The sequence below is a fragment of the Pelophylax lessonae genome, assembly GCF_965119305.1.
Source record: "Pelophylax lessonae genome assembly, chromosome: 7".
In the NCBI taxonomy this organism is placed as follows: Eukaryota; Metazoa; Chordata; class Amphibia; order Anura; family Ranidae; genus Pelophylax; species Pelophylax lessonae.
Window position 1 is genome coordinate 168,700,409 of NC_138774.1, and position 25,176 is coordinate 168,725,584.

General features: G+C 45.3%; 1 protein-coding gene across 1 annotated transcript; it reads left to right on the forward strand.

Moving 5' to 3' along the window:
• Positions 1-5,637: 5,637 nt before the first annotated feature.
• On the forward strand, positions 5,638-7,912 carry LOC309560557 (E3 SUMO-protein ligase ZBED1-like; the record flags this gene model as incomplete). The annotated part of the gene is made up of 2 exons (XM_082264184.1): positions 5,638-6,734; positions 7,246-7,912. 2 exons carry the CDS (start codon positions 5,638-5,640, stop codon positions 7,910-7,912), a joined length of 1,764 nt encoding a protein of 587 aa, XP_082120310.1.
• Between the last annotated feature and the right edge of the window lie 17,264 nt (positions 7,913-25,176).

Sequence of the window (25,176 nt, forward strand, 5' to 3'; positions counted from 1 at the left end):
CCTGCTGTCGGTGGTGGCTGCCCTATTTCCAGGGGAATTCATGGCTTCCATCGACTTGAAGGATGCGTACCTTCACATCCCGATTTTCGAGGGTCACCAGAGGTACCTTCGATTCGCCATTGCGGAGGATCATTACCAATTCGTGGTGCTGCCTTTTGGTCTCGCTTCGGCTCCACGGGTGTTCACCAAGGTGCTTGCACCGGTTCTAGCCTTGTTGAGAACCCAGGGCATCTCTGTCCTGGGGTATCTGGACGACATTCTAGTTCGGTCTGCGACCAGCCAGGGTCTGGTGAAGGACCTGTCCGTCACGATGCAGACTCTGCAGGAGTTTGGTTGGAAGATAAATTTTCCAAAATCGACGCTGTGTCCGTCGGTTCGTCTTCCCTACCTGGGAATGATTCTGGACTCGGTCCAGGCGAAGGTCTTCCTATCAGGACTCTTCAGGAGGAGGTCAGGTCCCTCAGGGACGTTCCGTGCTCGTCTCTCTGGACGTGCATGCGATGTCTGGGATTGATGGTCTCGACCTTCGAGGCGATTCCCTTCGCCCAGTTTTACACGCGGGGTCTCCAAGCGGAGATCCTGTCCAGGTGGGACGGGCGCCCGCAATCTCTGGATCTCCAGATTTCGTTGAGCCATCGCACCAGAAGGGATCTTCTGTGGTGGCTCCAGTCCCCGGCGGTGTCGGGGGGCAAGTCTTTTCGTCCTCTTTCATGGACGGTGGTCACCACGGATGCCAGCCTGTCGGGCTGGGGTGGTGTTTTGGCGTTCTGTCCGCCCAGGGAACTTGGTCGGAGGAGGAATCCTCCCTTCCGATCAACATTCTGGAATTGCGAGTGATAAATCTCTGCCTTCGACGTTGGACGGACAGGCTGCAGGGCCGTCCGGTTCGGGTGCAGACGGACAATGCCACGGCGGTGGCCTACATCAACCACCAAGGGGGCACCAGGAGTGCCCGAGCGGCTCGGGAGGTGGCCGACATTCTGTCTTGGGCCGAGACACACGTCCCGGCGATATCGGCGGTTCACATTCCGAGGGTGGAGAACTGGCAGGCGGATTATCTGAGTCGCCAGTCCCTGGACCAGGGGGAATGGTCCCTCCACCCGGATGTCTTCCAGATGTTGTGCGCGAAGTGGTGTTCAGACGAGACACGAACAGGTCTACCTCCGGAAGACCCCAAGGTGGAAAGGTTCGTGGCAAGGACGCGCGATCCTCGGGCAGACGTGTCAGACGCGTTGGTAGCTCCGTGGCATCGGTATCGACTGCTGTATGCGTTTTCACCGATTAAACTGCTGTCCAGGTTTCTTCGCAGGTTGACCTCGGAACCGCACACGGTGATTCTTGTGACGCCGGACTGGCCTCGCCGGTCCTGGTACGCAGACCTCGTGAATCTGGCGGTCGACGCTCCGTGGCGTCTGCCTCTGCGAGAAGATCTCCTGTCTCAAGGACCGATATTCCATCCTGCTTTACAGTCGCTGGCTTTGACGGCCTGGCTGTTGAAACCGAGGTCCTGAGGGATAGGGGTCTCTCCCCTGAGGTCATTCACACTTTGATCAACGCGAGGAAGTCTTCCTCGGGGAAGGTCTATTACCGTACTTGGAAGGCCTCTTTTGCCTGGTGTGAGTCCAGGGGGTATTCCCCTCGCACATACTCGGTGTCTAGGGTGTTGTCCTTCCTTCAAACGGGTGTTGACCAGCGTTTTTGGCGCTGGCTACGATCAAGGGTCAGATTTCTGCACTGGCCGTTCTTTTTCAACGTCTTGTGGCATCTAACCCCTTGGTTAGCACTTTTGTTCAGGGGGTGCGGCACTTGGTCCCTCCTAGGAGGGAACCTCTGCCTCCTTGGGACTTGAACCTTGTTCTGTCCGTGTTGCAACGTGCTCCATTCGAACAGATCAGGGAGATCTCTTTGTCCATGTTGTCCAAGAAGGTCGCCTTTTTGGTGGCGATCACTTCGGCTCGCAGAGTGTCGGAGCTGGCAGCTTAGTCGTGCAGGTCTCCGTATCTGGTCATTCACTTGGATAAGGTGGTCTTGCGACCTAACCCTTCTTTTCTTCCAAAGAGGATTTCGGATTTTCACCTCAATGAGGACATTGTCTTGCCTTCGCTCTGCGCGAAGCCTAAACATCCGAAGGAGGTGGATTTGCATTCCTTGGATGTTGTTCGGGCGCTTAGGGTTTACCTAAAAGCGACTTAATCTTTTCGCAAGTCGGATTCTCTGCTTGTCCTTCCTGAGGGACCTCTGAAGGGCATGGCGGCGTCGGCTTCTACCATCGCCAAATGGATCAGACAGACCATTGAACAGGCCTATGCTTTGAAGGGGAAAGTTCCTCCTATGCCTGTGAAGGCGCACTCTACCAGATCTCTGAGTACGTCTTGGGCCTGTCCTCATGGGGCTTCTGTGGCCCAGGTGTGTAAGGCGGCGACTTGGTCGACCGTTCACACATTCACGAAATTCTACAAGGTGGATGTTCGGGCATCAGCAGATGCTTCCTTTGGCCGCAAGGTTCTTAGTGCGGCGGTTCCTTAGGGTCTTTTGTTTTGGACCCTTGGCTGTTGGGATATGTTTTTTTTTATCCCTAGGTTGTTTGTTGTTTCCTGGGTTGTTGCTCTTGTTGAGCAAGTTTTTTTCATGCTTCCCAGCTGGTTTCCTTCCTTTGGTAAGGTTCCTTTCTCTGATGTGGAGACTGCGTTGCCTTGGGCGCGGCTGCGTTTCCCACCCCTCATGTTTGCACTGCTTTGGGACGTCCCCATTGTGAGGAATATGAAGAGGCGGCGACTGTCGGAGGACGTAAGAGAAAACGGAATTTTTGTAAAATCTTACCTGTAAAATTCCTTTCTCTGAGTCCTCCGACAGTCGCCGCCCCCGCCCCTCTTTTGGGGTTTGGTTATATACTCTACTGCTATTCCACTAAAACTGAGGTATGGGTACAGGAAGTAGGAGGGTATTGACTGAGGGGACCACCCCCTGGGGGTGGGATATGTTAAAAGCTTTAATATTGACATATTCTGTTGCCTAGCTACTCCTACAGAGCAAAGGTCAATTACCCCCATTGTGACGAATATGAAGAGGCGGCACTGTCGGAGGACTCAAAGGAATTTTACAGGTAAGATTTTACAAAAATTCAGTTTTTAGCACCCACTTACTGTATATTAAGTACACCCAGGAAAGAATGCAGACCTTGCTTTAAAAAAAAAAATCTAGTGAGCTAGCCAGAATGACCTCTGGAGGGAGTCTATTCCAAATTTTCACAGCTCTTACAGTGAAAAAACTTCAGTATTTGGAGATGAAATCTGTTTTCCTCTAGACGTAAAGAGTGCCCCCTTGTCCTCTGTGTTGACCTTAAAGTGAACAGCTCAACACCAAGTTCACTATATGGACCCCTTATATATTTATACATGTTGATCATATCCCCCCTTATGCCCCATACACACGTGCAGATTATCTGCAGACTTTTGTCTGCAGACTTACCAAAACCATATAATATGAGGTCAAACCTAAACATTTTCAATTTGTATGCAATCCGGCAGGCCCTTGCACTACATAGAAAAGGTAAGTCTGCAGATAATCTGCACGTGTGTATGGGGCATTAATCTCCTCTTCTCAAGAGAGAATACATTCAGTTCCTCTAATCTTTTCTCATAGCTGAGCTCATCCATGCCTCTTATCAGTTTGGTTGCCCTTCTCTGCACTTTCTCCAGTTCCCCCATATCCTTTTTAAGAACTGGTGCCCAAAACTGAACTGCATATTCCAGATGAGGTCTTACTAATGATTTGTACAGGGGCAAAATTATCTCTCTCTCTCCCTCTCTCTCTCTCTCTCTCTCTGTTAATACAAGAAAGGACTTTGCTTGCTTTGGAAACCGCAGCTTGGCATTGCATGCTATTATTAAGCTTATGATCTACCAGAACACCCAGATCCTTCTCCGCTATGGATTCCCCCAGTTCTACTCCACCTAGTATGTATGATGCATGCATATTAATAGCCCCAAAGTGCATAACTTTACATTTATCAACATTAAACCTCATTTGCCACAGTTGCTTAATGAAACAGTGCATTGAGATCAGCTTGTAAGTTGGAGACATCCTGTAAGGAAGTTATTCCACTGCAAAGCTTGGTGTCATCTGCAAAGACTGAAATGGTACTTTTAATCCCAGACCCTATTATACATTTATAAAGATATTAAAAAGTAAGGGTCCCAACACTGAACCTTGGTGTACACCACTAATAACCTTAGACCATTCAGATTAAGAATCATTAACCACTACTCTCTGAATTCTATCTTTTAGCCAATTTTCTATCCAACTACAAACCAATCTTTCAAGGCAGTAGACTTTACCTTACACATTAGCCGTGTGTGGGGAACTGTGTCAAATGCTTTTGCAAAATCCAAGTATACTACGTCCACATTGTTCAAGGTTTTACTTACCTCCTCATAAAAAGAAATCAGGTTTGTTTGACAACTTCTGTCTTTCATGAATGCATGCGGTCTGTTGCTTAAAATATTTTTTTCCAGCAAGAACTCATCTATGTGGCCTTTTATTAAACTCTCCAGTATCTTCCCAACTTTAATTTTTCATTCATTTTTATTGTTTCACTTTAAGCATCAATAAAATCACTGTTCCTGTAAAAACTATAATTTTACTTTTTTTTTTTTTTTGCATTGATGCATGTCCCCCATGGTAGTACCCGGATCCCCATACACTTTTTATGGCAATAACTTGCATATAAGCCTTTAAAATTAGGGCTTTTGATTTTTCATCTTCATGTCCCATAGACTTTAATAGGGTTCGCATGTTCGCCAGAACTTTTCCCCTGTTCAAGATGTTCTGGTGCGAACTGAAAAGGGGGGTGTTCGGCCCATCACTAATATATTGCATATTAAACACCCCCAATAGTGGTTCACAACCATTGATAACCTTGGCGCTAGATCTTTTTTGTTTACAATTCCTTATACGATGGGTCTCCACACTCTGGGTTTCATCTGGTTCACCAGTGTTTTGACCAGAACGCCATTTTACACTTCAGGACATCTTCCTTTGGAAAGGTTTTTAAACTTTTCTATCAAGTGTGCAGTGTGTGTCCCTAGTGCCTTTTTTGTTCCCTTTGCCTTTTAGAGCTGAAATATAGGGGCTTAGCTACTTTTTACTCTATCTTTCCTGCTGAGTGAGAAGTATCAATAACTAGAGGGCCCTATATTCCCTTGGGTGGACAGCAAGTAGATCAAAATATGACCCTGCTACAAAAGCTCCCTAATACAGCTTGTATAAAACCTGAGGTCTTCATTGGACTTGGCCACTAGGATATGGGTCCTTCATCTAAAGCTATTCTGCAACGTCTTGAAGAAATTCCTTCAGTTTTCTTATTTCCTCCTGCTTCAAATCTAGTAACTGCTCCTAGTAAACTCTTACTTCTCATTCTTTGTCAGGAGGCCGCGGAAGGTTTGCTTATTCCTAAAATCATTTGCTGCACAACTAGTGCAATACACCATGTGCAGTTACTAGTGCTGTCAAAATTAGCGCGTTAATAACGCATTAACTCAAATTCATTTTAACGGCGCTAATTTTTTTAACGCACGATTAACGCAGCGCGCATCACCTGTTTGACCCGTGGCCTAGCCCGTAGTTGGAGAGATAGAGATGCAGCAGCAAACAGAAATGGAAAAAGAAAGGGGTCTTCTGAACGGAAAATTTATATACAAAACGAGGTCTGATGGTTCTGTCGACAAGACAAAAGTTATCTGCATTTATTGTCGATGTGAATTAAGTTATCACCGCAGCACGTCGAGTTTAAAATATCACTTGATGGCGAAGCATACAACTGACACGGAGAGCCCCCCTCCCCCTCGTCAAAGGCAGACCACAATGGATCAAAGTTTGCAGCGGAGATCGATGGATAAGTCCACAACTAATAGACTCACCTCAACTATAGCTAAATGGGTGGCTACAGCATGTAGACCAGTTAATGTGGTCGAGGACGAGGGTCTACTTGATATTATTCGCATCGCATCTAACGATTCTACATACGAACTACCTTCAAGAGCCACCATTACAACCAAGATTCACAACTTATATGAAGAGGAGAAAGCTAAAGTTCAGGAGGCATTGAGACAGACAAACACAGTTGCGCTCACCGGAGATTATTGGACTTCCCTCAGTAACCATAGCTACCTAGGCGTCACAGCACATTATTTTGACGCGCACTGGAAACTTCAGTCTCACGCTTTGACCGTTATGAAGACAGAAGATAGACACTATGCTGACGTTTGCGCTGAGCACTTTCTTCAAGTAGCCAGACAGTGGAACATTGAACTCAAAATTAAAATAGTGACCACTGATAGTGCACGCAACATGATTGCAGCGGCCAGGCAGCTCCCGTTCGAGCATATGCCTTGCATTGCACACAGCCTCCACCGAGCCATCACAGTTTCTCTCCAAAACAGCCCGTTTGATGGCGCCTTGGCAAAATGCAGGAAGTTAGTGGGTCATTTCAAGCATAGCCCTGCTAACGCAGCCGAGCTTGAACAGCAGCAAGTCAAACATCTTCAAAAGAAAGAGTCACTCGTACAGGAGGTGTCTACTAGGTGGAACAGCACCCTAGAAATGATAAAGCGTGTTGAGAGAAATCAAGAACCATTGAGAGATGCACTGGCCCTACATGCAGGCAACATCAACATGCCAACTGCAGCTAAATTTGATAAACTGAAGAGGTTGGAGACTGTGCTGGAACACTGCAGGTAATTTATTGATACTCTTATTATTATTATATTTGTCTCTCAGTCAAAGTAAGGTTGTGTCAAAAGTGGGGACGTCTGTGTGTGTGTGTGTGTAACATTTTTATAATAGAGTGGATTTATGTTGTTCTGATGTGTCTTGACTGTGTGTGTGTGTGTGTGACATTTATAATAGAGTGGATTTAAGTTCTGATGTGTGTGTGTGTGTGTGTGTGTGTCATTTATAATAGAGTGGATTTATGTTCTGATGTGTGTGTGTGTGTGTGTGTACAGTATGGGGACAAAATATAATAGAAATGTCTGAAATCCTTGTTTTTGTGGGGACATTTGTTGGTCCAGTTAAACAGCTTATAAATCATACAGAATGAGTTGTATTGAAAATGTAAAAATGCAGAAAGTTTTCTGTGATGGTTAGGTTAGGTTTGTGTGCGCGTGCGTGTGTTAAGAGTGAGAGATTGAAAGTGAGTGAGAGATTCATTATGTCTAACTAAAGTGCTTTTCTCTATTATTCCAGGTATGTGAGTGAACTTTTAGGAGGAGAGAAATTTGTTTCTTGCTCAGTTGTGCTGCCCGCGTTGTGTCATCTATCACGTGTGATGGAGGTCTCAGAAGATGACCCAGCCTACATGATTAAGTTTAAGGAAACTTTCACAACTGACATGGACAAACGGAAGGAAAAAACCAACACCACATGGCTGAGGGTTGCATCAGCATTGGACCCTAGGTTTAAGGACCTCAAATGTCTGAGCAGGGCTGACAGAGCTGAGGTGTGGAGTTCAGTCTGTGCCTTGCTCCAGAGGGAGGGGCTTGCACAGCCAGATAAACCAGTGACAACTGAACCACCTAAGAAGATAACATGTCTCATGTCTGTGCCAGAATCTTCATCTGATGATGATGAAGAGGACTGTATTGAGAAATGTGTGGAGCGCTACAAGGCAGAGCCCTCTATTGGCATAGAGGACTGTCCCCTGCAGTGGTGGTCCAATCATGAAGGGGCACACAGTGAGATGGCCTACCTTGCACGCATATACTTATCAACACCTGCCACATCCGTACCTTGTGAAAGATTGTTTTCACTCTCAGGACATGTTGTTCAGAAAAAGCGAGCTGCCCTGTCATCTGAAAATGTAAACAGGCTCGTCTGTTTGAGCAACTGGCTCAGTGCAAAGAAAGAGAAATAATCTGTGAGGAACCTGTGGGTTTTTTATATTCTTTTTCCCACCTGTTTGATAGACATTAACACGTTCTTTGTAAAACATGTCAATGTTCTTTATGCTCTGTTTAGGGTGATTTCAGTAATAATAAATGTACATTTAGGTTAGCATGTTTACAAGAAGTGAGCTGCCCTATCATGCAAAAATGTAAATAGGTTTGTGTAAGTAAATTGAGTAAAGAAAGAGAAGTAATGGGAACCGTTTATTTCTATGTTGTTGTTTTTTCATGTGTATAATAGACATGAACAAGTTCTTTGATAAACATATGACTTTTGATACTATGGTCCCTTTGATAGATGTCCAGTCTTCATCCTATGTTAAGTATGGTTTCACTAATAATAAACATGCATTTGCATAAAGCGTCTATTTGTCCACTCCCATGTTGATTAATGTATTCAAAACTTGAAAAGTATTAATTTAAGGTACATTTAGAACTGATACAAATGTGCGATTAATCGCGAGTTAACTCATGACAATCATGCGATTAATCGCGATTAAATATTTTAATCGATTGACAGTACTAGCAGTTACCTTTTCTTTTTTTTAGTTTTACTATAGATATTAGGTGGAAGAATCTCTGTTCATCCTTCAAGTTAAGGTGATGTGCACTAGTGGGGTTGTGAGGTACCCTCAGTCCTGCCTATCCCTTTCATCTAAGGGTTCTGCTCACTTGTTAAACCTTCCCCTTTAAGACTGATTCCCCTGGGATACATGTATGGCTTGGCATATTTTTAAGTCTACAAATTGACATGGTATGCCGGGAGGGCCAAGCTTGACCTGGTATGTTGTCCAAGCTTCCTTTTGGGGATTTGTTTTTTTTTTTTGTCCTAGGTATAAGACCATTTTCTTTTGTTCTGCTTTTGATCTGTTCTACACCCATTTTAGCAGTGTGCTTGTTACCACTTGTTCTCTTAGTAGATTGCTGTTTTGGCTCTCTAGTCTCACTGGCAGGAGACAATTGTTCCTTCATTCAGAAGTTCTCCTTGACAATAGTTTATTTTTTGACTTTAAAACAGGGATCTCCAAACTTTCTTAATGAAGGGCCAGTGAACTGTCCTTCAGACTTTAGGGGGGCAGGCACACTGGCCAGTGGGATTAGGAAATGTCCTGGTTTCAGTGGGAGTAAATAATATCACATAATCATTTATTTTTGATTTATTAATTTTTTTAGTGGGAGGAATAGTGCCCCATTGTTGCTATCAGTGGGAGGAATGGTGCCCCATTGTTGGTATTTAGGGGAGGAATAGTAACCCATCGTTGGTGCCATGGGATGAAATTGTGCCTTAAAGCGGAGTTCCGCTTTCAGTGAACATACCCCCGGGACAGTCAGGGCTAGTACATTCCACAATGGCTAGCCTATGATCTGTCCCGGTTCACACTTACCTGCAAGAAGAAATACTCACTTATAGAATTTCTTCCGCAGCGTTGCCATCTCTCTTGTGGGCAGCTGAAGCCGGCTCGATCCTCTTCTGCGTCTTCTTCCGCGTCCTCTTCTCCCAGAATGCGCCTGCACCGGCCCCTCTCGTCACTTCCGGCGCGGCGCCGCATTCCTCCACAGCTTCTGGGCATGCCCAGAAGCTGTTTAGCAGGGAATGCGGCGTCGCCCCAGAAGTGACGAGCGGGGCCGGTGCCGTCGCATTGATTCCTGGGAGCGATGACGTTCAGCTCCCAGGAATCATCGCAAGACAGGAAGTGACGGCGGAGCCGCGGCTCAGAGGGAGGAAGTACACTGAGGTGAGTATTTTCGATCTTCAATTACAAGGTGAGTAAAAAAAAAAAAAACCTAACTATCCAATTCCTTTTCAGGTGAAGGTGAACAAGCGGACGGGCACAAAAAAAAAGATCGATTTTGTGCCCGGAACTCCGCTTTAAGGGTAACATCCAGCCTGTGGACTGCAATTTTGGCTTTGCTTTGGTTGTGGCAGTCTATCTGCTTTTGCAGAGGTATTATTCCCATCTAGAGAAGGCGGTTCTTTCAAATACCTTTAACGTGCGATAGACCTAATAAAACTTAAAGGGCTATCAGTAGATGCTATCCACTACTTGGCTGGACTGATTTTGGATGTCCTGATGGTAATAGACTTCCTGTGACCCTCAATGAATTATATTAAAACTAACAGTTTTGTACTTACTGTAGAATTCCTATGTACTGTTTGTGCACAAAACTGAGGAATGCTGAGTTGGCTTTCAATCCTTTTTATTTTTTTTTAACTGTGGTCCTGCCTACTAGAGATTTCACATCACTTAGGGTGCGTAAATGAGTTGAAATCTCCCCATTAGGGTTACAGGTAAGACTGTCAGAGTTGGTTGTAGTACACTTTTATGGTGAAGTCTATGTTGTATAATTTAGAACTCCTTTTATACTTGTTTTTGGTGACTCTGGCAATGTTTTTGGCCTTTTCTGAAACGGAGGTCAGCAACTGCAGTTTCTGATAAAGATTTGCTTTAGGTCCCTGTAACACAGGGTGGATTATGTTCTGAACAGCAGGGGATCTGTGAGATGATACCCTGCTAAACGTAGTGGAGCTGGCAGGTGACACATCTGTGTCCGCTCGGTTTCTGCAGAGCGGACACGCACCGAGCCTGCTCTGCTCTATGGGTGCCCGGGAGTAAACAGACTCTGCTGTCTATTTACAATCTGCTCAATGTAAATGGAAGATCCGACTGGACCTAAAGGCAGGAGGGCGTAAATGGACACAAGTCCGTTTACACTCAGCTGCCTATAGGAAAGCATGGGCCTTCTGATCAGGTCCACCTGAAAAACTAATTAGACGAACCTGATCAGGATGCATGTCTAAAACTAGCTTTAAAATAAATATTTTTTTTATAAATCCACTTTCACGTATTTTTAACTATGTCATTTTTTATATTTAGGTCATTTTAACCACTTAAGCACCGGAAGATTTTACCCCCTTCCTGACCAGGGGGTATTTTGCGATTCGGCACTGCGTGACTTTAACGGACAATTGCGCGGTCGTGCGACGCTGTACCTAAACGAATTTGGCGTCCTTTTTTTCCCACAAACAGAGCTTTCTTTTGGTGGTATTTGATCACCTGTGCGATTTTTTGATCACGCGCTATAAACAAAAAAAGAGCGTCAATTTTGCAAAAATAGCAATATTTTTAAAATTTTTTTATATGAAATTCCCCCCCCAAAAAATGTAAAAATCTAAATTTTTTAACATTTTCGGCCAATTTGTTTTATGCTACCTATGTTTGGTAAAAAAAATCGCAAAAAGCGTATTTTGATTGGTTTGCGCAAAAGTTATCGCGTTTACTAACAAAGGGAAAGATTTTTGTCATTTTTGTTGTTTTTTTTTTTAACGCGTAATGGCGGCGATCTGCGATTTCTTTTTTTGCGGTACTGCGACATTGCGGCGGACAGATCGGACCCTTGACTGACATTTTTGACACTTTTGGGGTTACCAGTGACATTTCTACAGTAATCAGTGCTATACATATGCACTGTTACTGTAAAAATACACTGGTAGTGAAGGGGTTAACTTTATTTGACTTTCTCCCTCTCCCCCGCCGATCGCCGAGTGACCGGCGGACATCAGGTCCGCCGGTCACACGTGCGGGGGGGTGCGTGACCTCGCTCCCTAGACCCTCACAGGCTAGCGACGTAGACCTACGTCGCTTTGCCTGTGAGGGGCTGACTGCCGACGTAGATCTGCGTTAGGCAGTCAGCAAGTGGTTAAAGATATACATTTTGTTTAACCACTTGCCTACAGGGCACTTTCACCCCCTTCCTGCCCAGGCCAATTTTCAGCTTTCAGCGCTCTCACGCTTTGAATGACAATTGCGCGGTCATGCTACACTGCACCCATATGAAATTTTTATCATTTTTTTTTCACACAAATAGAGATTTCTTTTGGTGGTATTTAATCACCTCTGGGTTTTTATTTCTTACAAAAAAAAAGAAAAAAGACAGAAAATTTTGAAAAAAAAACATTTTTTTCTTATTTTCTGTGAGTAAATTTTGAAAATAAATACAATTTTCTCCTTCACTGATGTGCGCTGATGAGGCGGTACTGATGGGCGCTGATGAGGCGGTACTGATGGGCACTGATGAGGTGGCACCTATGGGCACTGATGAGGAGGTACTAATATGCCGCACTGATGAGCACTGATAGGTGGCACTGATGGGCACTGAGAGGTGGCACTGATGGACACTGATGGATGGCACTGATGGACACTGACGGGTGGCACTATCAGTGCCCATAGTGCTGCTAGTCAGTGCCCATCAGTGCGGCATATTAGTACCTCCTCATCAGTGCCCATAGGTGCCACCTCATCAGTGCAGTGCAGGCTGTCGGCACTGATGGTGGGCAGTTATGGCATTTTATTTCCTCTTGTGTAATCAGGGCACTGGTGATCAGAGCCCTGATTACATTTCTCTGTGTCCCCTAACCGCTGATCAGCTCACCTCTTCCTCACACGCAGTCTCTGTGTGAGGAAGGAGAGCCTGGCAATGAGAGATGATCTCATATATTTACATTTGAGATCATCTCTCATTGGACGTTCCGATCACGTGGCAAATGGCCGCTGTGATTGGCCATTCACCACGATCTGTGATTGGCTGTGTCCAAGGGACACGGCCGACACAGATTTTCCCCGATGCGCGCACGCGCGCGGGGAGCCTGTTACTGGGAGGCCGTATAAAGACGACCTCCCGGAAATTAGAGGGAGGTGGTTAATAAAAGATTCAGCCTTGTTTAGTAATTCTGATTTGATGTGGTATTCTTTGTTTTTCAACCTGCACGAAACTTGCCCAAGATTTGGAAGGTATTTTCTAGCAAATTTCACACACTTTAAGCTGACATAAGGTGTAGATTGATGATGTGTTTACCACTTCCCCAATCTACACACAGGAAACACAACTACAGCCAACTTCCCAGGAAACCAACTAATCCAATATCACATCTGCTTTTCAGAGCTGGGGATTTTTTTGTGCTCATTGCATTTAGTCCCTTTTAAACCTAAACTGTAACCTGGCAACTTTATGATCATGTATTTCCATGAAGGATCAGTGCTGGGGTTATAGATCAGATTGCAGTGTAAGTGAGATCAGCAGTATGCTGCCATTAACGCCTATTGGGAAAACGTGTTTTAAATTGCTTTGTATTTGTAGTGTGTTCCAATGCCTGGTGAGTAAGTCTGTAGTTTGCAATAATCAACTTATTCTTGGTCTCTGTTTCTGATAATTTGACAGCATGCCGTTATATAAAAATTAGGAATAAAACGTTTAAAGAAGAGTCATACCCCACGTAGCACTACCCTCTTGGGGGTTGCTTGTAGTTGTATGTTCTTCTGTGCCGCTTTGACCCTGTGAACTGTCCGTCCCCCTGACACTCTATATTCAGACAGATCTGTTTTCACTCTTTAGGGAGGGGGGAAGGGAGGGGGCTGAGGGGATTTTGATGGTACTGTAGAATTACTGTAAATATTGATTAAAACATTATTTTATTTGAATAATTATGAAAACATGTTAAAATAACAATACATTTTACACAACATATATGCCAAAAAATACAGAGAAATGTAATGAGGCCTTGCCAAACATATTTTGTGGTCCAAATACAGCTTCCTTAGGAGCATGAGTTGCAGGAGAGATCAAAATCACCCTGTTTAGGGATATATATATATATATATATATATATATATATATATATACAGAGAACAAACAAAACATACATCCTCAAAACATACACAATTTTTTTCTACATTGCAGATTTTTTAAATGGCGCACAGTGTGACGGAAGCACCAGAGTAACACCCATACCAAGTGTGACATGCAAGAGGGCACGGGCAAAAAATGTTCCCCTGGGGACGAATGCGGGAGTGAAACAAAAATTCTAAATCACCAGAGATGTTTAGAAAAAAAAAAGGCATATGGGTGGCCCTGTCTGCTTATCAGGGGGCTTTAATTGTTCAGCTAGGCTGTCATGTGTTCTCAGGTGTGCCTGTTGAGTTTGGGGAGTCTCCCCACTGTGTTCAATGAGGGCTGTCATTCGACAGTGGAGGAAACCTGAACAATAGCACACCAGGGCCTGTATCTACCCCAGAGGGCAGAATATGCCGCAATGCATCCTGGGATGGGATATAAGTCTGAGGGGAGCACATGACAGGGTGTCTTTGGCGGGAAGCAGAGTCCCAGGGGCAAGGTGACATCTGTCTCTCCTCCTGTCAGCATGACAGTCGGCCTAGAGAGGGATCCAGTGTGCTGAGGACTGTGTGGAGCTGTTGGGGTTGGAGTTTCCAGGAAAGCAGAGTCGGCAGTACTGTGAACTGCCCCGGGGTCTGCCTAGGATAGGAGACCACTCCAGGAGGTCAGAGGGATCCAGGAGCCAGCTAACCAGGAGGAAGCTTAGAAAGGGGGTGCCGGAGTCTAAACCCGGAAGAGAATTCAGTGAGAGAGGGTGCCGGTTTGGGCCCTGAAGTGTTTAGAGTTGCAGCAGTGTTACAAGTAGCTACCTCAGCCAGGAGGGCTAAAGGGAGCTGTGCAAAAGGACTTTGTGTCACAGGGGACTGTCAAAGTCAGTTCATTGTTAATAAGACAGCAAGTCAGCGGTAACAAGCGTTGACCAGCATTCATCCAGCATCAAGTCAGCGTCAAGAGGCATTTATCTCAGTTGTCCCATTACATTGTGTATAGTCGAGCCAGAGGAGTACCCCACTCATTCCCTTTCCCCATTCAAGTTCCTAAAATAAATATAAAAACCAAAGATCCAGGACTGTTTCTTGTCTCAGTGCTCACACTTGGAGAACAAGCTTAAATGTGCGGTTACTAGCGGTAACCCTGGCAGACCCACATCCAGCACAAAGGCTGGAAATCCTGCTACATTTGGGGGCTTGTCCGGGATTTTGCCAAGGGTTACTGGGTTGGTTGCCCCTGGCAACGGCCAAAGAAAATGTCAAAAATCTTAATTTTTTGTGCCTGGAACTTTTGTTTAAGTCTCAAGCCAAGTGTGAGGTCAGCAATGCGGGATACAGGGAGAGTGGGATGAAGATTGAAGTGCACATGGAAGGTTGCCCGTGGCAACGCAAGTGTTCCAGTCAGTTCTGCAAAATGATGGGAACCTTACATTTTGATTACGACATGTACTCTGGTATCAGGCATTGGAAAGCAGGGAAGAAGTCCATGACAGTAAATAGAAGCTGCAGCTGCTTAACGGAGGAAAGTTCAGGGAGGGACGGAAAAAATGGCACCAGGGGCACGAGGAGCAAGGTGCAAGGGGCCAGGTGTGTGTACAAGCTATATGGACTGGTGTTGACCATGCTTATGACAGCGGGACATTTGCTCTATACAGTGAGTGCACAGGTACTGTGAAGATTGCACATTTGCTCTATACAGTGAGTGCACAGGTACTGTGAAGATTGCAGTCGGCCATGGCAGGAGAGGCAGTGGGACAATCTTCGGAGACAGTATGGAGGACCTTACTTGCACATGTGTTGGGGAGAGGACTATTGACCATGCATATGACAGTGGGATATTTCCCTTGCCTGGCAAGGAGGGATGGCTGGCTCTGGGAGAGGGAGGCGCAGTTGTGGCCCGGGTGCAAGTAAGAAGAGTGTATGCACGTCTGGCGAGGGACGTGGTCCGCTTTACAGTAACTTCCCTGTGGGCTGGAAAGCGCAATCTGCACAGCACTGCCTAGCAGGAGGAGCCACCGCCAAAGAAGGAGAGAGGGTGGAGACATTGGTCGCACCCAGCCAATCAGGAGTGACTAACAGAGTCCATTTAACACCCCCCCCCCTTCGGGTGTGTGGCTGAGAGGGAGATATGTGTAGGAGAGAGCATCATGGAGTATGCTAGCGAGAAAAAGCGTGTGACCGGAGTAGCTTCACCAATTGGCGGAAAACCTGCTAGGCAGACACCGGAGCATACCGGACAGCCCAGCCAGACACTCGTGTGGGACACAGGCATTCGGATGTGCCTGAAGGAGGACTCGCGCTGTGCACAGGTGGCGGCCTGGAGTACCTGGGAACGGTATGTACACAATATACTAGTATTACAATGAAGGTGCAAGCGTGGGTCCAGTGTTGGCATTGTGGCTATCTGCTGCTGTGGGCAGGGCGGAGGGAAGGCCAGCCTAAGAAGATGTGTGTTTCTTGGGAGTCAGGGTTCACTCAAGAGGTGACCGGATCGGAGTCCATGTTCCTCCACGGAGGCGGGAGGGGCATGATACGTGTCATGATGAAGCTGGAGGCCATGCACACTGACGGTGGGCCAGCATTATTAGTGAGAGGGACTGGGACACCGGGAGCTCTGGGAAGAGGATGCATGCTGGTACAAGCGGCCGGGAGATGGCCAGAGGGGGCATCAGTCGCAGCAGCAGAAGGGTCTGCCCCTATTACAATTCTGCAACCAGCGTGGCCCGCAGCCATTGCGGCCTCACCCACAAGAACTAGTGGTGAGGAAAAAGCCGGAATTGTTAACCTAGGATCCCCATCATTTCAGCACAAGTACGGATCCATTGAGGAAGGGATCGATGACTGGGGACCCGCTGATGAAACAGAGTGGGACTGGGGGACAGAGGCTGGGAGCAGCTCCCCAAGTCTTGAAGTTGTTGTTGCTCTTGATAAAGAGGCCAAGGAGGCCATAGAAAGAGGGGATTTTGTGAAGCATACGCTAAGAGGATTCCAGATTTATCCCCACCTACAAACTACACCTGGGCTCAGGACCAGAATACAGCATATGGTACTTTAATTCAGCGGGTAGAAACCTTTTTCTCTGCCAGGGAGAGGCAACAGAAAGACCATCCATCGGTTGTCCAGAACGCAGAGATGGATTCAGCGCAAGGTGGCACTAGAATATGGATATAACTATTCTTATGCTCCCAGAGAGGTCATGCTACTGACTGAAAAGCAGAGGGACTTTTGGTGTCAGGAGACTATCTGGGACTTTCTCTTCATTCCTAAGCCCTATAGAGACTCGCCAGAAGCTGACCTGAAGGAGAGGTTCAAGGCCGTCAAGGCACAGTGGAACCGAGTAAAGGATGACCAGGGTGCCTATGTTAGGGTACCCCACCCGGAGTATTATATTTAAAGAAAAAAAAAAAGAAGAAGTTTCTTTGTCACTTTATTCCACTAGACTGTGTATTCATGGCTGGCTAGCCGTCACAACTAAGGAAGACAAAATCTATAATGCCGAAAGTTAAGCAAGTTGCTGAAGATAAGAGTGTTGTTTTTGGGGACCCATTGGGCCAGGGTCCTGAAAAAAATGTTCTGAACTTGATGAGATCCCTTGGGCCATTGGGCCAGGATCTTTGTGGATTAAAAAGCTGTGCAAAAGACTGCACATTTTAAGCCAAGAAAAAAACAGGTGACTGTCACAGTCTCTGGCGGTGCATCCAGAAAGTTTTTCAAGGGGTGCCTTGGAAGACCCCTTTCATATTTCCCTGACTCGGCAGGACTGCAGGCCACTCAGGCTCCAGTGGTTTGCCCTGTTTTCTACAAGTAGAGTTCTGAGTGACAGCAGGGGAATGCTGTATTTAGCTTCTACAAGGACTCTGCATAGGTAGGCCCCAGGTTCCCCGGAAGAGGGAGGAAAGAGGACCCGGCGTGTCAAACACTGGACAGCAGAGACGTCAGGAAAGCGAGGTGTAGACTCTCCTGGGGACGAATGTGCGCTCCCTGGAGGAACAGGGAGTGATAAAACATTCCTTGTTTCACCTCCCTCTTCCTCGCTTTATGGACCCGTCTGTTTCCATACAGCGGTTTTCGTTTTTGGCACTGCGCATGCTCCCTGTGGCGCCTGTGCAGTTAGGGACCAAGCCCGATGCGCGTCTATTTCCGGGGCAAACCAGATATGACATATCGGGTTGGAGTGCTACATAATACGCTGGAGCCGCGGTTTGCAGCCAGGCAACAGGGAGATACACAGGGACTACTGCTTATAAGATATGATACCTAAACAATTACCTTGTATTAATTGTTGGACCGGATATATGTTTTAAAACTATTCTTACTGTCCATAGGTTGAATTTCCTGACCCTCCTTGGGCCAGAATGCCCTCACAGTTTTCACTTCTCTGGCTATCTTGGTACAACGCCATGTACTCCATGACTCAACTCAACAGTCAACTCCATGAGTGGACTGTAACCAGACTAACCATTCAGGACATCTAAACCTAAATATCTCCCTGCCCCAAGTACATCTCCCTGTGGATGGTCAATAGGTAAAGGAATTGTTTTATATAAAATGACACTTTCCCTTTTCAGCCGCCTTTCTGTGTTGGGCTATTTCGGTTTCATTTACAGGTCAAGCCAATACATTTAAATCTTTGTTTTTCTACTATAACAAGTATATATAGCTATATTATTCCATATCTTTTAAACCCAGGAAAAGCTCACTTGCTGAGCTATTATTTTTAATCACCGGGTTTTTCATATATTGTGCTGAGGCTTTTTCACCAAATCTCTGGCCGATGCTACTTACCTCTGTGGTAATTGTGGTATGTATGCATCATATGTAGCCCTATTATAGGATTACAACACTGAGCACTTTATTTTTAATTTAACCTGATTTCTTCCTGGTGTTTTCTGGTTTGGGGTTTTGCTCCCTTTAAAAACACATAACCTTGTGACTATTTTTTCTAAACATCTCTGGTGATTTTGAATTTTTGTTTCACTCCCGCATTTGTCCCCAGGGGAACATTTTTTGCCCGTGCCCTCTTGCATGCCACACTTGGTATGGGTGTTACTCTGGTGCTTTAGTCACACTGTGCGCCATTTAAAGAGTCTGCAATGTAGAAACAAATTTGTATGTTTTGACAATTTGTTTGTTCTCTGTATACAGTTAAACCTTGGATTGCGAGCATAATTCGTTCCGGAAGCATGCTTGTAATCCAAAGCACTCTTATATCAAAGCGAATTTCCCCATAAGAAATAATGGAAACTCAGATGATTCGTTCCACAACCATTCATTCATAAATCCTTCAATTTATAGTCCATATAAAAAGATTATAGCATTGCGATAGGTTATATAACCATAAAATGTCCATCCACAAATAGCCGCTTCCACAACGGGATTAGAAGCAAAATCCAGCAGGAGCTACAGAGTATCAAAGAGAAGAGTGGCACCTCTAAGTGTAGCAATATGGTTCCATTTAATGAAGGTGCAATATTTAGCAACTCACAAGGTTGATGAATAAAACAGGCACATCTAAGTATGCAGGCATCCGGGGTAAAGCTGTCCACATAGACTATCTTCTGCACCGCCGGCTGCCAGTCTGTAATCCTGACCGGGAAGACCACCCTGCAGTAAAGCGATCTGAAAGCGAGGGGCAACATGGAAGGGATGACGTAGATGGCGATGCGGAGGATGGTCCTATGTGGACAGCTTTACCCCTGATGCCTGCATCCTTAGATGTGCCTGTTCCAATCATCAACTATGTGAGTTGCTAAATGTTGTACCTTCATTAAATGTAACCATATTGCTACACTTAGAGGCGCCTCTCTTCTCTTTTATACTCAGCTGTGACTTGAGGCTACTTGTATATCAAGACATCGCTTGTAAACCAAGTCAAAATTTATTTGAAAATTTTGCTTGTCTTGCAAAGCGCTCTCAAACCAAGTTACTCTCAAACCAAGGTTTTACTGTATATATATATCCCTAAACAGGGTGATTCTGATCTCTCCTCCAACTCATGCTCCTGCAAAAGCGTTATTTGGAACGCGAAACATGTCGGGCAAGGCCTCATTACAGTTCTGTCTTTTTCGGCCTATTTATGTAGAGATCTTTTATACAATAACTGTATGTGGATGTGTAAAATGTACTGATATTTTAACATGTTTTCATGATTAGTCAAATAAAATAATGTTTTAATCAATATATACAGTGATTTGTACGCTACCATCAAATTCCCATCAGCCCCCCCCCCTTCCCTCTCCCCCCTTTCCCCCCCCATCCCCTTTTTTCTCCCAGGTTGGTTTGGGCCCTTTGGTCCCAACCTTTTTTGCTAATCTATTTGGGATGAAGGTAGTACCACTTTATACAATTTTCCTATACTAGGACACAATCAAATTTCCTTTCATAGTGTTCAAGAGATGCTGTAATAATTGACATCTGGACTTTGAGCAGAAATAGTGAAATAGAAAAAGTGTCAAAAGTGGTGTCAGAAATAGTGTCAAATATAGGGTCAAAAGTGGTGTCAAATATAGCGTCAAAAGTGGTGTCAGAAATAGTGTCAAAAGTGGTGTCAGAAATAGTGTCAAAAAAGGTATGCGTTCTTAACCACTTAAGCCCCGGAGGATTTGGCTGCTCAAAGACCAGGGGCTATTTTGCGATTCGGCACTGCGTGAATTTAACGGACAATTGCGCGGTCGAGCAATGCTGTGCCCAGATGATATTGATGTCCTTTTTTTCCCCCACAAACAGAGCTTTTTTTTGGTGGTATTTGATCACCTGTGTGATTTTTACTTTTTGCGCTATAAACAAAAATAGCGACAATTTTGAAAAAAATAACAATATTTTTCAAATTTTTTATATGAAATTCACAAAAAAAAATTTAAAAATCAAAATGACACTGGCAGTGAAGGGGTTAACTTTTGAGAGGGAGGGGTTAAGTGTGTCCCTAGGGGCGTGTTTCTAACTGATTGGCTGTGGCTTGAGCTGTAAGAACAGTGATCAACAGTCCTACATAGCAGGACCGCATGATCACTATTCTTACACAGGGGAGAATGACAGGCGACTTTGTTTACATCAGCCTCCTGCCTTTCTCCCTCTACAGCGGACATCCAAGCCGCTGGTCACTCGCGTGGGGATGACAGTGAACGAGCGGGGCAGGACGCGCCCCCTATTGGCTTGCGGGCGAGTGACGTATATATACGTCACTTTGCCCAGGAGGGGCTGACCGCCGCAGTATATGTACTTGCGGCGGTCGGCAAGTGGTTAAATAGGTTATCTCAACTTTTCATATTCCTGATATGTGCCTGCTGTACCATTTACCTGTATGAAAAAGTATCCTGTTCTTTGTATTGCTTCTTTTATGTTAAATACCTGGTTCCTCTGCTTTCCTATTAAAAATTGCCTACACTTGGCATGAAAACACAGTGTGGTCAGTTTTCTGGCTCTGCTGGAAACTCAGCCTGCTCTCCTCCAATGATTAGACTTCTGCTTACATGCCCCCCTTCCCTGCACAGTCCTCCACTGGGAAGATCAGTGTGCTGCTCTTTCACCTCTCCTAGCAATCTGAGCTTCTTATGCAGCTAAGAACAGAGTGTATGTGATCACTTAAGCCCCGTACACATGCGTCGTAAATTGGCAGGGAATTTTCGTCCAACGACTGATTTGACGATTTTCGGCTGGTTAGTATGATGCTTTCCGACAACCGACTCCGACTTTTCGGACGAAAAAAAATCTGGTGTGCAGGCTATAAAATGTATGTCTGCCGTCAAAATACGGCCGATTTTCGTGCAGTCAGTACAGATTTCGACAGGGAAAAATCTGATGAGCGAGTCTGGGCATGCTCAGTGAAGAAAGAACACAAAGAAAGCAAACCAACACATGACATCACTTCTGAAGTAGAATTTTGTCGGGGTGAGAAAATTCGTGTGCAGTCTAGGCACATTCCAACCAACAAAACACCACTCTGGACAAGACTGACGATCGGTCGGCTGATAATCGTTGCATATGTACAGGGCTTTAGAAATGAAAGGCAAAACATTTTTTTTTTTTAAATGAATGAGCTGTATTACAAGGTGAGGGCTCACATATACTATAACATTTGGAAACCCATATCAGTGTATATTATTTAGTTAGGAAAGTTATAGATTGCAACCAAGATGTGTTATTATTTGCAGCACAAAAAGTATTTTTTCCTAACAAATTCATTCCAGACCAGAATGCACAAATGATAAAACCACAATGAAAGTCTTAAGAGCAAAGCTAAATTTTAAACAACAAAATCCTAATTAACAAGAACTCAAATACAGGTGAGTCTAAAGCCTCGTACACACGTTCAGATTATCGAATGATCTTTCGTCTGTTTTTTGTTGCATGCTAAATTCATATCGAAAGTGAAGAGGTTACTTTCCTACGAAAATTCCTGTAAGACAGAATTCAACTTCAGAAGTGATGTCATGTGTTGAATTGTTTTGTATTTGTTCTTTCGTTTCTGAGCATGCCTAGTCTTGCTCTTATGATTTTTTTCAGACGAAAACTGTACTAATTAAATGAAAATCTGACGTTGTGCTGACGTACGATAAAAATTTTATTGCCTGCACATCCAGATTTTGTCGTCCAAAAATTCATAAATCGGCTGTCGAAAGCACTATACTAACAATCTAAAAATCAGCAGATCGTTCGGACGAAATTTTACTTCGGATTTTCGTATCGTGTGTATGGGCCTTTAGTATTCATTAAACAGGCGTCTAGCAGACAGGTGATTAGAAAAAGGCATTATTTAACAAAGAAAACCCCTTCCATTTCATGCTGTCAGCAATGACACCACATGGAAGAGAAATGTCACAAGGTCTGAGAAAAAGAAAATCATTTCATTACACAAGAAAAGTGAGGGCTACAAGAAAATCAGCAAAGTTTTACTTGTCAGAATACTGTAGCAAAAGTGATACAAAAATTTAACAAAGATGGAACTACAACCATCTCACAGAGACATCCAGGCTGTGCACAGAAGTTCTCACTTCAACAGGAGCGTCTTCTGATAAGGGTTGAAGAAAATTGCCATGCAAGTTCACTGCAGTTAGCTAAAGGAGTAGAAAACCAAACTGGGGTGACTGTTTCCTGTGACACAATACAGTGTACACTGCAGCGGTATGGCATGCATGGGTGTCGTTCACGAAGGAAGCCTTTCCTAAAGCCCACCTAGAATTTTCCAGAGCCCATGCTGAAAAAGAAGACTACTGGGACTCTGGTGATAAAACCAGTATAAATGTTTTTGGAACTGATGGCTTCAAATCTGTATGGCGTAGAAAAGGTGAAGAGTACAAAAAAAAAAATATATGCATGCTGCCTACAGTGAATCATGGTGGTGATGCTGGTAAAATGCAGGGAGCTGCATTTCATTGATGGTATCATGAATTCACAGATGTACTGCTCTATATTGAAAGAGAAGTTGCTATCATCACTCCGTGCCCGTGCTCATCGTGCACTTTTCCAACATGACAATGATCCAAAACACACATCTAAGGCCACTGTTGCTTTTCTGAAGAACAACAGGGTGAAAGCGATTTATATGGCCAAGTATGTCTTCATGATCTGAAGTTGAGCAATACTCTCCATCCAGCATCCAGGCTCTACAAGAGGTCGTTCTTGAAAAATGGAGGAAGTTTGATGTTGCCATATGTCACCAACTTGTTCATTCAATGCGTAGTAGACTTGGTACTGTTCTCACAAATCATGGAGGTCATACAAAATTCTAGATGTAGTAGTGTTTGTTGTGGGGTGTATTCATTTTTGAATCACCTAATTTGAGTAAAACTGAAGATTTTGTTAAAACTGAAATTATTTTATTAACCATTACTTTCATGTAATGAGAAAAAAACAAATGTTATAAAACTCTTGTCAAAATTTGTGGAAATTGTTTGTGTTCATTGAGATATTGATTAAAATCTTACTTTCTCATACGTCCTCCGACAGTCGCCGCCCATTCACACAGTCTTCACCAATGGGTATTGACCTTTGCTCCGCAGGAGTAGCTAGGCACAAGATTTGTTAATAACAAAAGCTTTTAGCATAGACACACCCCTAGGGGCTGTCCCACTAGTCAATACCTCCCTGCCCCAGCATTCCCAACTCAGTTTGATCTTGCCTAGCTTAGGAGTAGCAGGCTTTCCTGTGCTGGGGCTTCAGTCTCAGCCTTCTACCCTTTTTTTTTTATTTTATTCCAAGTATTTTCTCTTTACTTTACTAGCTGTTATTTTGTCAGCTCTTAGTTAGGGATCTTCGGATGAAGATGTGTCATGCGGAGCTGGGTCTCGGACTGGCCGCCCTGGATCCCAGGGCTGAGGGCCAGATGGATCCCCAGCCTGCCATCGAGCGTTCAGCTACGGTTTGCCCTGGCGCCATGAACGACCCATCCCTGCTCGCTGCAGGGATGCTGCCTGTGAGGTGGCTACCTCACTGGATGCCTTTCTGCGGTCTTGTGCTGCGGTCTCTTGCGTCCCGGCTGCGGCACTCCCTGTCATGGAGGATAGTGGTTTGTTGTTTTTGAGACGGTTCCCCACGCCATCCGGTACAGTAAGCACCTTCTGTGTGGGGACCCTCTGTCTGGGGGGTCAGTCTGTGGCTGTGTATCCCCTCCCATGTCTGTTGTGTGCGGGCTCCCTGCTGCGATCCCTATGGGGTTACATGCCTTTATTTGTGCTGCGGGGGGGGGGGGGGGCGCCTCTCTCGCTCCGCTGTGAAAATCACTTTGGGAGATGTAAGTACAGACATGTGTGGCGGCGACCGCTGCGGCTGAGCGCCGCGCGGTTCGCCATTTTCACTGTATGTGACATGTTGGCTTCACCCTGAGCCTTGTACAGGGTTGCAGTGGCTTTTGGCGCTGATCGCCGCCATTTTTTTGTGTGTGGCGGGCCGCTCGATCCGAGCACATGTCAGCGGCCATTTTCTAGAAGCCCCCATTGATTTCTATGGGCAGCCATTTTCCCTGAGCCTGCTGCAGTTATAGGTCAGCCTTATTGCCATCAGTAGCAACGCTCTGCGAGCTCTGCAGATGATCTCTCCATACCTTTCTGGGCTATCCTTCCTAATTCAGCTGTTTTCTGCCCCTGTGGGGATCGGTGCATATTGTGAGCCTTGCGGTGGGCTGCGCTCGCCGCGGCGCTTAAAGGGCCAGTACCTTTTATTCCAAACTTGTTTTTTGACATGGATTCTCAGGATAGCTGGTTCCCCCCGGCCCTGGTGGGGGACCCTGGGTCTACTGAACCCCCGCTGTGCCTTATATTGGCCGCTGTAGTGACATTTCTGGTGTCATAGATGGGGGTGCGGATGGCTGAACGTTCTGCATAGTAGCGGCCCAGGTTATCTATCTCCTCTGTTTCAGATGGTGATGTGGCTGCTGTGACTGGCTTGCCCTTTTCAGGGTCTCGATCATCTCTGGACCTTTTGGGGTCTGCAGGGGAGGCAGAGGTTGAAGGGGTTGATACGTCTCCCCCAGGCTCGCCTGAAGAGCTTGCGCTCATGGATGAGCTGCTCCCTCCCATAAAAGATCATCCTTTGGGATACATGGAACCCGCTAGTCGGCGCAGGTTTTTCCCCTGCCC